The 13,803-nt window shown below is 30.1% G+C and overlaps 2 protein-coding genes across 4 annotated transcripts; one reads left to right on the forward strand and one right to left on the reverse strand.

Annotated features, from left to right (window-relative positions):
• Positions 1-3,789: 3,789 nt before the first annotated feature.
• Positions 3,790-4,834, forward strand: LOC100820357 (squamosa promoter-binding-like protein 3). 2 transcript variants are annotated; one of them, XM_003538856.5, is made up of 2 exons: positions 3,790-4,105; positions 4,433-4,834. In XM_003538856.5, the coding sequence occupies exons 1-2, from the start codon at positions 3,801-3,803 to the stop codon at positions 4,566-4,568; spliced, it is 441 nt and encodes a 146-aa protein (XP_003538904.1). In that variant the 5' UTR covers positions 3,790-3,800; the 3' UTR covers positions 4,569-4,834. The 2 variants fall into 2 exon arrangements, with proteins under 2 accessions (XP_003538904.1, XP_014619159.1); XM_014763673.3 differs by having other exon boundaries at positions 3,790-4,101; positions 4,433-4,572.
• Positions 4,835-5,676: 842 nt separating this feature from the next.
• Positions 5,677-9,841, reverse strand: LOC100778831 (isocitrate dehydrogenase [NAD] regulatory subunit 1, mitochondrial). Of its 2 annotated transcripts, none has more exons than XM_003537630.5 (4): positions 9,195-9,841; positions 7,844-8,083; positions 6,709-6,787; positions 5,677-6,125 (listed from the first exon to the last, which is right to left on the reverse strand). In XM_003537630.5, exons 1-4 carry the CDS (start codon positions 9,693-9,695, stop codon positions 5,851-5,853), a joined length of 1,095 nt encoding a protein of 364 aa, XP_003537678.1. In that variant the 5' UTR covers positions 9,696-9,841; the 3' UTR covers positions 5,677-5,850. The 2 variants fall into 2 exon arrangements, with proteins under 2 accessions (XP_003537678.1, XP_006590742.1); XM_006590679.4 differs by having other exon boundaries at positions 7,844-8,071; positions 9,195-9,827.
• Positions 9,842-13,803: the final 3,962 nt, after the last annotated feature.

A 13,803-nucleotide genomic window follows, 5' to 3' on the forward strand; every position in this document is an offset into this window, starting at 1 on the left:
CGTTGCAAATCAAGAGTGAACTAACCCAGGAACCATTGATCCATGCTAATTGATCTGCTCGCTCAATGATCACACTCCACATATATGTTTAAACATACATCACCTTGAAATTGTGATTAATATCATTTAAAAAATCATATTATGAAAAAAAAATTAAATTTGATTATATTTATAAAAGTTAACACATCATTAGTTGACATAAGATTATTTCAACTAGTGATATTGAGTTTGAATTTTAAATATATAATAGAAAAAGTTTTGAGTCAAGTAGGATTACATATTATTGAAGATACACATAGTTTCATAAAAAAAAATATAAAAAACTTAACCTTTCATAATGATAAAGATTTAAAATGTTTATTTTTTAAACATTAGTCTTGCAGGGCCCCAACAATTAAAAAAAAGTTATACGGTAAATTTAGTGGACCTTGAGGGTAAAAGGAAATAACCATGGGTAAACCGTATAGAAAGGAAATTGATCATATCTTTAGAATTAGGATGGCTCTGCTATATGCAAATGCAAGGTAGTATACAGTAATAGCATATATGGCTTGATGGCCTGGGCCATTTGTTGTGTGTATTGTTGGAGAAGGAGTAGTAGGTATAATCAGATAATGTGCCTCTTTAATGTCACTGTGTATTGTACTACACAATCTTTATCACACATTTCATTGGCCTCTGCCACTGATAAATCGAGGGAGAGGACATGCGTGTGTGCATGTGTGTATATATATATATATATAAAATTGAGTTATACTGTACGGGTGAGGCGATTTCAATTCTTCGCCCCCCCACAGCCATAATTGCTGAAAATCAAATAATATAATCTAGCTGATCAAATAATATAATCTGGCTATCAATATAGTTAAAATTGAATGTACTTCTTATATTTGTTGAAAGTGGATAAGCACATACTAATTGGAATGGTTGTATTGTATCATTTGTATGTATTGAATATCAGATATAAATAAATCTACTGCAGCCTCGTACGTAGTAACGTGATAGCCAGTTGATACGCTTAGAAAGCATGCGCAATATATATGGCACACAGATCAATTTATTTATGACAAATGCTAGCTAATAATCTTTGAAATATTGATCATGAAATTAAAAGAAAAAAATTTATTGAGATGTGTCAATATTTATTTTCATTTTAATTCTTTCATAAACATTCTAAGAATATTGAGAAGCAAGACTTTTATTTATATATGTACACAATACGTAGCTCAATTCCCTACTGATTCATTTTAATTCTCTAATAAACATTCTCGCGTAAGCATTTGAGATGAAACTATAGGTCTATTTCATTTGGTAAAAAGTATGGTATTGACTGTATAAATATATAACTGTTTCATGTTTAATTTAAAAATAAAAATAATCATAAATAATGCAGTACAAATCAAATAAAAGATGGACAGGACAATCTACCTGTGTCTACACTTTATATGCTTACATACAACTCAAAGTCAAACATTTTCACGTACCTATATTCAGAAACTCTAACTTGGAATCAAATAATTCAGTCATACCAACCTCCCATCAACTAATCTTAGTGAAGGAACTGTCTAATCTCATTGACGGTATTGCAATATGCAAACTGTTGGATCAGGTTGAAAACAGACACTAATCTAAGTGACTCCTTAAAATTAATTTAGCAAAGAAAGAAAATAAGAAAGAATCAAACTTTTCAACTAAAGAAAAGAGATCAGTTAGTAGTCCTTCAAAATTATAGATGAGATATTATTATTTATATTATTGATATGATCATTTGGGCATAACTGTATTTAAATTCATTAACTAAAGTCTTTTATTCAAGTCTTGTAGTGGATAAAAGAAATTTAATCAAGAAAAAAAAATCTATTGAAACTAGTCAATTAGATTTCTGGATAAATATGAGTTATTAATTAAGTTGATAAATATTTTATATTTATAACATAATAGAAAAAAAATGCGACCTTTACAAAAATTCATACATATATATAAGTCCTTCCATCTAATTTCTACTCACATTTTCTTTCTATTTAATTTTATTTTTCTTTCTTATTATCACATTTATCATTTAACTCAAGTCTTTGTTCCTTCACTCTCATCAACCACCAAATGGAGTGGACCTTTACATTTAACCTTATAAATAAATAAGGATCCACAGGAAGACAAGTGTGAGCTTTCAGCCAATATTTATGGAAGTTCAACAAACCAAATGCTCTAAACTACTAATATTTATTATTTATACCCAAGTGTAACTGATTTGGGTCGGGTAACATGCATGAATTAATTATAGATGTTTGTCCACCAGATTGCAGATCGATGGATCACTGAAGGTTGCTCTGAAGATTAGATCCAATGGTCACGCTTCAAACAGAAAAGATTCAGGACCCGAAAATGACAATTGCATCTTTAGAGCATGTTTGAATAAGTTTATCCAAAAATACTTTTAGGATAAAAACAAAATAAAATGAGTTTTTTTTGTTGTAAATTCAAATTAACTTTTCTATAATTTGTTTAATTTCTCTGCTGTTTTAAAGAAATTATGAGTGAACTCTATAAATTAACTTATGCATAAGTTAATTTCAACTCAAAAAAAATTAATTTCATTTTTTTCTTACTTGATTTTTTAAAAGTATTTTTGGACAAATTTATCCAAACACTCCTAGAGTCCTGTGGTGGTCCTCCAAGGTTCTTTGTCCGGTATTTTGGATTTAATCGAAATTTTATCCAATGATTGATTGACTGGTTTCACGACAATATTTTATCCAAACATTTTTGATTAATTCCTCTAGAAGTACTATTTCATTAGCAACATTTGGCGCTGAAGGCCACCCTTGTTGAAACACAGCGTGATCAGCCCCAACATTACCTGCAAGACATGACATTCATTTTTAGCAGGCATTCGTTAGATGCTTAACAACTGCCGTAAAAGCTGCCATTGATCGTGCAATACAAGTTCATTGGAGGAGTATCAGTCACTTGTTTCTAGCTAAGAATAGTGTGCGTCTCCTTATTACCGAATCCAGTAGCATTAATTCTCCAATATGATTGGTCAAATTTACTTAATTTAGTAGTTGGAATACATAATACTCGTCATTAAATAAAATTGGCAAGAAGACAAATGATAACTTTAGCGCTTTAGTGATGGAAGTTCAACAACCCAATTGTTTAGAATCTTCAGATTCAAGTTTTGCATTGCAAGTTGCAAATGTTGCTGCACCTCAGATTCAGAGTACGTTGAGCAGAAATGGAGATCCAACGGCCATTCATCACACAGCGCATAGAGAGTGAACGGTGGAGATCTAATCCGCAAGTAGATGGTACGGCATCCAACATTTCATTTCATGCATGCCCAATTAAGAACCGTACTGTCTCTGCTCGTCACCTTATTTTATGTTCCATGAGGAAAATGTTGATCACCTTATTTGAATGCATGGTACGGGTGAGAACAGAGATAGATGAAAAATAATAGAAGAGAGAGAATATAATATTCGATGTGACATATAACATGATAAAAAAAATTAAGAAAAAATATGAGATAAATAAATAAAAGATAGAGTAAATATTTAATTATAAGAACAAAAGCACAATAAAACTTTTTATTCATATATTATTTTGTGACTAGATAATAATGTAAGATAATTTTGACTTGTTTATGTGTTTATGTAGTATGTAATTTTCATTAATAATGATAATCCTTTTGTAATAAATAATCCTTTGCATTAATTTTATATGAATTTAAATAAAGAAGTCTGAGATCATTTTATAAGTTACCGTTACTGGCTACACATACAACATAACTCTAATCTCCAATGGCAAAAACACCATCTGAAGAAGAGAGAGAAATGGATAATGGAAACGATGAGGAGGGTGGTGAAGGAGAAGTGGGAGCTAAAATGGTACAGAATATAAAAATAAAGTTAGTGTGTGGTAAGGATTCAGGTTCAAGAACAGCCTCGTCGTCTAGCCACAGTTTTTGTCAGGCCGATGAATGTGGTGTGAACTTGAGCATGGCCAAGAGTTACAACCGCCGTCACAAGGTTTGTGAGAGACATGCTAAGGCTCCTGTTGTTTTAGTTTCTAGCATTCGTCAGAGGTTCTGCCAGCAATGTAGTAAGTATGTATTTTGTTCGATCCATTTATAGATTAATTTTCATGTTCGATCGTTTCATTTTGTTTTTGTTAGATTGTAATTTATGGTGAGTGTTTATCTTTGTTGCTGATGAATTTGATTGGCTATTGATTAGTTGTTTGTGACTGAACATTTTTTAGTACATTGTGACCAGAAATTTTACTGGTACCTGACAATTAATTATGCCTAGCAAGATGTTGTTTTCCATGTTAGTGTGTGGTGTATGTCTCATTAACTCAATAATGTGAGATTTGGGGCCTGATGTTAAGCTGGGAATAAAGTTATTCTTGTTTTGGATTAAATGGCACGCAGGTTCCATGAACTTGCAGAGTTTGATGACACCAAAAGAAGTTGCAGGAAAACATTGGCAGGGCATAATGAGCGTAGAAGAAAAGCTCGCATAGACGTATCCTTAGGAGGTGGTGAACAGCATCAGTCACATTTCTAATTTCCTAGAGTTGTTCTGCTATGAAAAGATTGTTCAGTTTCAAGGATGCAAACTGTGTATGACAAAAAAGGAAAAGATTGAATTTTTCTCGGTACTTCTCTAGAATTCTCTAGCTCTTGGATTTAGACCAGACACCAGTGTTGAGCTAGCTCCTCTAAAATTACATTTACTAAGGTTTGGGGACTTCAATTTATTGGAAAGCGTTTACGTTGTAAATTTAAACATTTATGTGTGATTCAATTAGATCGTGCAAACTTTATTTTCTGCTGTCAAGTTCATTATAAGTTTGACATTCAAAGGGAAAACGATGAAGATTCTGTTAGGATAAATTTATTAATAAATAAGTTTTCTCATAAGTTAAAGTAGTATAAGCATAAATTAATTTATAAAAGTTTTTTTTTTATCTTTTTTCAAAAACTCATTTAAACTTTTTCATAAACGAATTGTAATTTATGAAGTTATTCAAAAAAAATGTTTTCTTTTTTATAAATACTTTTTTTTTTTATCAAAATAGGACCAAAATATATTGTGATACTAGCTTCTATTGTTTAGATTTTTAAAATGTGATGGAATGGAATTGAACGTGATTTTGTTTCAAACCATCTTAAACTCCTCATCCTTTCACTCTAATTTCACGCTAAAGTCAATGTCGACTAAAATTATATCAATTTATTCATAAAATTATATTGATTTCATTAGAATTGACTTTATTAAGATAAATGAATTAATACTTAATATTGTTAAATTTCATCAATAATTGCTTGAGTAACTACTCTATAGATGGATATATAATGGAGTTCAATAAAAACTTTTAATTTTTTAAAACATTTAATTTATAATGCACATTATTAAGATAGGTCTAAAGTATTCATATCTTATAAACTCGTGCATTGCACTTGCACATGTAAAAAGTAAAATTTTAGAACTTACAAAATTAAATTAAATTTAAAAAAATGGTAAAACTACGAGGACCTATAATATATTTAGCATGTAATTTGCTCTAAATAATAAATAGCTTTGACAATTCGTAATAATAATACAAGAAACTTTGAAACTTAAAAGCATACATAAAATTCATGCTTAAAAAAGAATAGTAACAAACACCAGCTATCAAACTCTATAAATTCTTATCATATCGGTTTTTGTGTTGAATATTTAACATTATTATGGACCAAAAAAATGGCAATTTCGCAGATAAAGGGTGCAAAAATAATGTTGATAAAATTAGTTAGCCAAAAATACACGAGGCTGATTTCGTTTGGAAGATGAGAAAATAAATGAATCAGTCTAAAGCATCTATCACTGCATCAACAACCTCTTGGGTGGTGCTTGTCCCTCCAAGGTCCTTTGTCCGATATTTGCCTTCCAGAATCACTTTTTTAACGGCAGTTTCCAATCGGTCAGCAAATGCAGGAAACTGGAGATGTCTAAGCATCATGGCCGACGAGAGAAGGAGTGCCACTGGGTTCGCTTTCTGTTGTTCTACTACTTTATCATTGCCAACATTTCCTGCTGAAGCACCTTGTTCAAACACAGCGTGATCAGCCCCAACATTACCTGCAAAGGCATGGCATTCAGTTTTTTATATATTCAATCTTAACGTACGCAAGAATTAGAGTATGATTTTCTCAATAATAGGGAGGGCAAGGAAAGGGTGGGAGCTCTATCTGCTATTTTTGTTAAGAGTTAAGACTTCTCCATCCTTCAGCATCACTGCCACCACCATAGCCCTAATAGACTTTGCTAATGTTATTTTGGTTGTCACTACTCACTTACCATTTGACAACTCCATTGCCGTTGCCTCCATTACTGCAACCGGATGTTGTGGTAGACAAATAAATTTCCAGTTTGAATTTCTTATGACCTCTAAATGTTTCGTTTCAGTGAATATACAATTTCTAATTTAATTGTCATATTTTACTTGCAGAGTTTTCATCACCTAAAAATGTTTCCCAGAATGATCATCTGAAAGAACTAGACACTAGCTTTAAACCTAGACTCGACAGTTCTGAACATTAGTCACACACTTCTCATAATAGCAATGACGACATGGAGTAATTAGACAGTAGTTGTAAGAAAAATAGCAATGTAATCAAATTAAAATTCTAGAGCTTCAATATATTAGAAATAAGAACTATACCTCCCGGCATGACTCCAGTGCCTCCAGCAATACCTGCCGCTGTATTTGCAACAAGATTTCCATAAAGATTGGGGGTTACCTAGCAAATAGAAACAGTCCTCATGAACTTTTTTGGATTAAAAAAACAAAGGCAGTGCTTCCCACTAGAACAGTTGCACCAAACACAATAGGCAAAAATTACAGTACATCTACATACCCTTCAACTTCAAGGTCTAGTGCTACTCCATTCATTATTATTACAAATCCATTATTACTTCTTTTGAATGAGTAAATATTTCCAATTGCCAGAATATGGCTGTTTCAAAACCTCCAATTACATTTCAGTATTTCACCCAACAATACATAACTAATTTATCATAATAATCCTATAGTATAATTAGATTAAATGAGGGAACAATGTTAACAATTTAGGATAGGCTTAAAAATGAATTTAGTCCCAATAAGTTCACGCTTTTTCAGATTTAATCACTGGAAGTTTTTTCATTCATTTTCAGTCCTTTAAGTTTGTGCTTTTTAATTTTGGTTCCTGTAAATTTTTCTATTCATTTTTAGTCCCCATAAAGCGCAAACTTACAGGACTAAAAATGAAAAAAAAAAAAAAATTGGAATCTTAAAGGGCTAAAATTAAAAAAGCACAAACTTACATAAACTAAAAATGAACAAAAAAAATCTTACCGGAGACCAAAATTGAAAAAATGTGAACTTAAAAGGACTAAATTCACATTTAAGCCTTTAGGATATTATCATTGTGTCCAAGGCAATGTCCAAACAAATTGTTGTTTCTTCCCCTTTTTTCAATGCTTTTTTATGTGCCTTAAAAGATCCTTCGATTAACAGTGAAAAACCCTTGGCATTTTTGCAGTCATCATTTCTCAACTAATTTCTCTTGCACAAGTTAACAAAAAAAAGAAATGAAAACCCATAGCACTAATTCTCCAAAGAAATGAAAAGCAAATTTGAAAACACAAATGGGTCACAATTTAATAAAAGAGTACCTAATCTCTCACCAAGTGATAGTACTAAGTTAAAAAAATTGGAAGCAAACAAGCATTGATCCCCCATAATTACACCATGAATGTATTAATCAAAGCAGATAAATAATTGAGAATCAGGATCAAATAGTAAATTTACATACCATGACATCAAACTGCTCCGGTTTTGAAACAAGCTGCATGCAGCAGTTGTCTACAATAATTTCATTGTACTTGATTCCAGGATACCTTGTGGCAACCTCTCGACAAGATTCCAAGAATAAACCATCTGCAAGTTTCATAATGTTTGCTTTGTGCACAGCAGTCACCTTCTTTCTGTTATTTAGGTAAGCATACTCAAAAGCATATTTAGCAATGCGCTCTGAGCAGAACTTTGTTATTACCTAGCAAAAGATTAGTATGAGGTGCAAACATAAAACTCACAGTTCACAATGTCAAGGCGCTAACTTCATGAGATATATAATTGAAGATTAGATGAAAAAGTCTAGAGAAAGATTACAAGGAAAAATGACTCATCTATTAAAAGAACAGTCCCCTAGAAATCAGGAAATATCTAGATCGCATTATTAAGAAACAATCTTTAGGCTAAGAACTTGAAAAAACATTATCAGTGAGGTATCATGTACATAACTCATACCAATAACTAAAACAAATACACAAAATTAACAATTAATTCAATTACTGCACTATTTTTTCCTCTTTCTTAGCATTTTGTCAGGTGCTCTGTAGACGATTGGCAATTTCCATTAATATTAACTCATGATATATAAAAACTGTCATTGGAATGATTTTGTGCAACACAAATTTATTATTGAAGGAGCTATGCTAACATGTTCCATAGAACAAGAAACTAAATAAACCTGTCTCAATCCACATCCCCAAATAGTATTCTCTAATATAGTTTTTGAGGTAATAATCATCGCTAAACTTGGCACCCAAAAACTTTTCAACCAATCCCAAAACATCTTAATTAATTTATAGACAAAAATTTCTCTATGAACTCTCACAAAACAAGTCAAAAAATTCCTCGCTCTCAAGCATATGCTGGGTTCTCGACCATCCACAAACCACAATTAAATCCCTAAGAACCTTCCCAACAAACTGCAAGCACCCTTATCAGTTCTTCCCATTTCACTCATTTAAAACCAAACAAATTACAAATAGTGACAAAATCCAAAAAGAAGCTGCAATTCCAAGAAAACCAGCAATAAAAAACAAAACGAAGCTGTAATTACAAGAAAACCAGCAATCCAACTATTTCAACACTCACAAGTCATAAATCACTCGCTACTCGATTCATTCAGCCATTCACAAATAGAAACTCCTCAGGTTTTCAATTTCTCACAATTCAACGCTCCAAACCACAAGCAGGCAAAAACCTCAATTCCATTTGTTTCATTCTCTTAATTTCATTTTATTAAGATCATAAAACCTAATTATTCAGCTGCTATTATTTAGCTTGAGCAGAAAGAAACCGTGAACGTGAGTGAGTACCTTGAGGCTTTCGACCACGCCGGGGACGACCTCGTGTTCGAGGCCGGAGTACTCGCCCTCGGTGTTCTCCCTGATGACGACGATGTCAACGTTGTCGTGGCGCGTGGGGAGGCCAGGGAGGTTGAAGCAGTTCACGAGCGAGGCGTAGAGATCGAGCTCCTTCCTCAGCTGCACGTTCAGCGAGTTCACTCCACCGCCCATGGGAGTGGCCAGTCCTCCCTTCAGACATACCTTGTTCTTCCTGATCGATTCCAGCACCTCCGCCGGCACCGCCTTCATGTCGCCGTGCACCTCGTACTTCTCGAAGTACAGCGGCGCGTGCATCGCCTCCATCACCTGCTCCACCGCGCCGGTTACTAGAGGCCCGATTCCGTCGCCCGGGATCAGCGTCACGCCGCGAGGGGTGCCGTCGCCGGGACGGGGCATGTACGTGACGGAGCGAGAAGGGTTGAGACGGGTGAGGAGGTGCTTGAGGAGCGGCGCGGATCGTGTCGTCGCCATGGACGGTGGCGTGCTAGGGTTTTGGAGGTTTCGGTGTGGTTTGGTTTGGCTGCTGCGAATGTGATGTGACTATGCGATTCCAGAAGCCATGGAAAAAAGCTAAAAAGCGCTGAAAAAAAACGCAGGAATAACGGAGCGAAATTGTAGTCAGATTATTATTTTATTTTTAAATTGTTAAATTGTTTTTTATTTTCAAGTTTTTATCTTTTAATTTGGGGTTTTGTCAAAGTTTAACAGTTTTCAGAGAACTGTAAAAATCGCTTTAAAAAAAGAGAGAGCGGTGAAAATCGCTTAAAAAAAAAAGAGAGAGAGAACTCGGAAAATTAAATTATTTTAAAATTAATTATAATTGAAATCGATTTTTTTAGATAAATGTGTTTAAAAATTAATTTTAAGATTATTAATTTCATTTGTATAAAAAAATCACAAAGTCTTGAAACAAAATAAGACTATGATAATGGTCGCTGGAATTACTGGATTTTTTTAATATTTTTCTCTATATTAAATTATTTTCACTTTTATCTTGTGGCATATGGCAAATATTAAAGTAATCCTAAATAAATAAATCATAATCTTAGAAAATAAAATAGGATTCTTTAAGACCCAAAAACTTAAAGCAGTCATGAATTAAAGATCCTTTAAGACCCTGTGCAGAAAGTCGTGAATTAAAGTTTTTATTAATGAAATACTATTGAAATTTTGAAATGCATTAGATTATCACGTAATTCAACTCATCTCAAAAAAGAATTACATCTTGTGACTTTCATGTCATGGATACGAAATGGTGGTAAAATAAAAGGACAAGAGAGTCCTTGACCTTTGATTGGAACATTTACAATATAATTGATTATTCATTTTATGGAAAACATGGAAATTAGAAGAAAAAACAGGGTAACTTAATGTTATGACAGAAAAATAAAAGAAAAAAAAACAAACAACATGTCAACTATTTATTCTATTTCGGAATTTTGGTTGTTTAAGATTTTTGTGCAGAAATTAAGATATATTTAATTTATAGAAATTTAGACTAAATTATTCTTATTTATTATTTTTGTAACTTTTTATATTATTTTCAACTACTTCATTTTATATTCTTTTGAAACCGTTTTCTATTCCATTTTCATCAACAAGAAATGACATTTTTTCTTGCCCACGTATATTTTCTATTAGAGGCAATTCAACTTAAATTAGATAAAATTATTATAAACCATAAAATTTTCTTACTAATTACTTAATACAAGACATATCCAATACTAGAATATCGTACTAATGTTTAAATTGGAACAACTTCATATTGGTTAATTCACGTATAGGTGTTTAAAATTGAACCAAAACAAGCCTAAAACCAAAAATCATAAAAAAATGATGATCATTGATTTGACTTTTTCTCATATTGTAAATCACACAGTATACTTTATAAATCGTGAGATTCATATTACAAACACTCTTAGAAACTATTGTTAAAAAGATATTTACTTTCTAAGTTTTCATAATTGGAAACAAATATTATGAATGTTAAAAACTAAGCAATGCGTATTATTTTTACTTTTCAGCTGAATGATTTATTATTATTTAAGTTGAATAGTTATTATTCAAGTACTATTTAAATTTAAAATAATTATCGTTTTACTTTAAGTTTAATGGTTGAAACTTTTTATTGTCTATTTATATTGTTAATTGTTGAACTACTTATTATTTAAGTTTTATTCAATTAATAATAAACTTTTAAGCAATTTTTTAATACTTATTAATAGAGTTTTTAAACTATAAAAACAAAATCAAAATTAAAAGATTAATTTAGTTTGGTTCAAATTTCATAAATAATTAATTTAAATCAAACCAGACTATAATATACTTAATTTTTTTTGTTTAATTTAAATTAATTTTAAGTCAAAACTGTATCACAAACACCCCTAAATCCCCGTGCATACTTGTGGAAGAAATATCATTTGTGTTCCATACTCTATAATAATAAAAGTTAATAATATTCCACGGAAAAAAAGTAGTAATTCCTCAATACATATGAGGGTATAATTGGAAAAGTTGCAGAAATATTCTTTCTCCATCTTAAATATAATAAAAAATTGCTTGTATGTTTTTTAGAGGAAATAAAATTCATTGTATGTTAGTCTCAAATATAAGTGAATTTTAACTAAATTTATATCTTTTATAATAAAATTATTTTTAAAATACTCTTCTTTTAATTGAAATTCTATTTTTAATAAAAAAATTATATCAAGCTCCATGGAACCATGAAGATAATTTAGGAGAAAAGATAATTTTTTAATGAAATTAGTATAATTAAATAATACACATTGCTTACTAATTTCTTAGTTAGGGTGAGCGAGTTTTTTTTTATATATTGGAAACTTAAGGAAGTTAGTAATAACAATGGATTTTTTTTAACCTATAAAAAAAACATTGGATTGTGAACTCAAATCATGCTAATTACATTGTTACTATCGATGATCAAGTACATTATTAATTGAACCGTAAGATTGGTCTAAAAAGTTTAAATTAATATATCTTTTTAGTTTGCATTAATATGTACAAAGTAATTTTTGGTTTAGTGGTATAATTTGTCATTGTTTGATCCTTAATATGGCAATTTTTTGAGTTATTTTATAATTTCTTATGCCCTTTGAATTAATATAAGTAATTAAAAATAAATAATATACATATATACAAGGACAAACCTGAGGTGAGAAGGGAGTCAATCACAAAATAAAAACTTATCTAACAACTATATATCATTAATTTTATATAAAATATTATTTGATGTTTCAATACGTTAAATTATTACATTAATCATACAACAAAATGCATAATATCTTATCACAAAAAAAATTGCCTTTCTTATATGTCATGAAAATGACCAATAATTACTAATTTTTCAACAATTTTCTTTTATGTACGCTAACAAATATTCAATAAAAAATCATATTTCATCTTATTACAAAGTGTAATCTTTTTACTTATTAAATATAAAATATGAAAATTAAAAATATCTTTATTTCATGCTATGTGATGTCTTTCAGCTTTTGCTGATCTTGTCAATGTCAAAGTTCATTACTACAATAACTATTATTATGCATCTTAATTATAAAGTTATAATAATATTTAATCAATCCAATAACACTTGTTTATATTGAGATTTGAAGAACAAGAACCCTTTCAATTGAGAGAAAATATAATTTAACCATTTGATATATTAACAAGCCAAAAAAATTGATTATATAATAATTAAAATTCAATGAAATATAATATTTAGATAAAATTATTATTAATTTTATAATTTTAAAAAGTTAGACGATAAAAATTGATTACTAAAAACTAAATTTAACAATTAGATATTAACTTAGCAAAAATTTTAAAAATTATTATATAATAACTAAATTTTAATAAAATTTAGTATTGAGATATAATTTCTCAAAAAAAAAAAATTACCTCATAAAAACTAATTGCATAACAATTTAAATTAAAAAAATATAATATTCAGTTTCAAATAAAAAAATGTTGAAGCAAAACATCTTTATAAAAGTCATGATATTAACCTGAAGTCATAGAGATCATCGAAATGAGTTATGTCTCTCCCAACGACTAAGAAATTAAACTCCAATCACATATTTAAGAAATTCAATTATCTATCAATTGTATTGGATCTTATTAATTTTTCAATTCAGATTTATTTACCTAATAAAAATCATATTTAAATAATATAAAATGAGAAAAAAAGTCATAGAACCAACCCGTCCTCTTAACCTTGGTCCGCAAGTATATATATATATATATATATATATATATATATATATATATATATATATATATATATATATATATATATATATATTTGTATATTAGCATGCAAGTTTCACAACACATTTGCTAATGTATATACTTTATTTTAATACAAGTGTGTTAACAAGTTATACCATTATGTAATTTAAGACAATATCTAGTTATATAACTTTGTTAATTAATGCACTCATACTATAAGTGCCTATCCATTAACACCCCCTATGTTATCATCCATATTATAACTTTTTTATTGCAAAACTAATTACCAAAATATATATTTTCCAAGCCAAATTATTTATCTCCATGGGTT

Source organism: Glycine max, chromosome 11, assembly GCF_000004515.6.
Source record: "Glycine max cultivar Williams 82 chromosome 11, Glycine_max_v4.0, whole genome shotgun sequence".
NCBI classification, from domain to species: domain Eukaryota; kingdom Viridiplantae; phylum Streptophyta; class Magnoliopsida; order Fabales; family Fabaceae; genus Glycine; species Glycine max.

What these genes read in the sequence shown, in the direction of transcription:
- LOC100778831 (XM_003537630.5), bottom strand. Translation starts at nt 9,695, where the DNA reads ATGGCGACGACACGATCCGCGCCGCTCCTCAAGCACCTCCTCACCCGT. An exon ending in CGGAGCAGTTTGATGTCATG is followed by an intron (nt 6,788 to 7,843) that starts GTATGTAAATTT and finishes TCTATTTGCTAG; the next exon opens with GTAACCCCCAATCTTTATGG. An exon ending in CACTGGAGTCATGCCGGGAG is followed by an intron (nt 6,126 to 6,708) that starts GTATAGTTCTTA and finishes ATGCCTTTGCAG; the next exon opens with GTAATGTTGGGGCTGATCAC.
- LOC100820357 (XM_003538856.5), top strand. Translation starts at nt 3,801, where the DNA reads ATGGCAAAAACACCATCTGAAGAAGAGAGAGAAATGGATAATGGAAAC. An exon ending in TTCTGCCAGCAATGTAGTAA is followed by an intron (nt 4,106 to 4,432) that starts GTATGTATTTTG and finishes AATGGCACGCAG; the next exon opens with GTTCCATGAACTTGCAGAGT.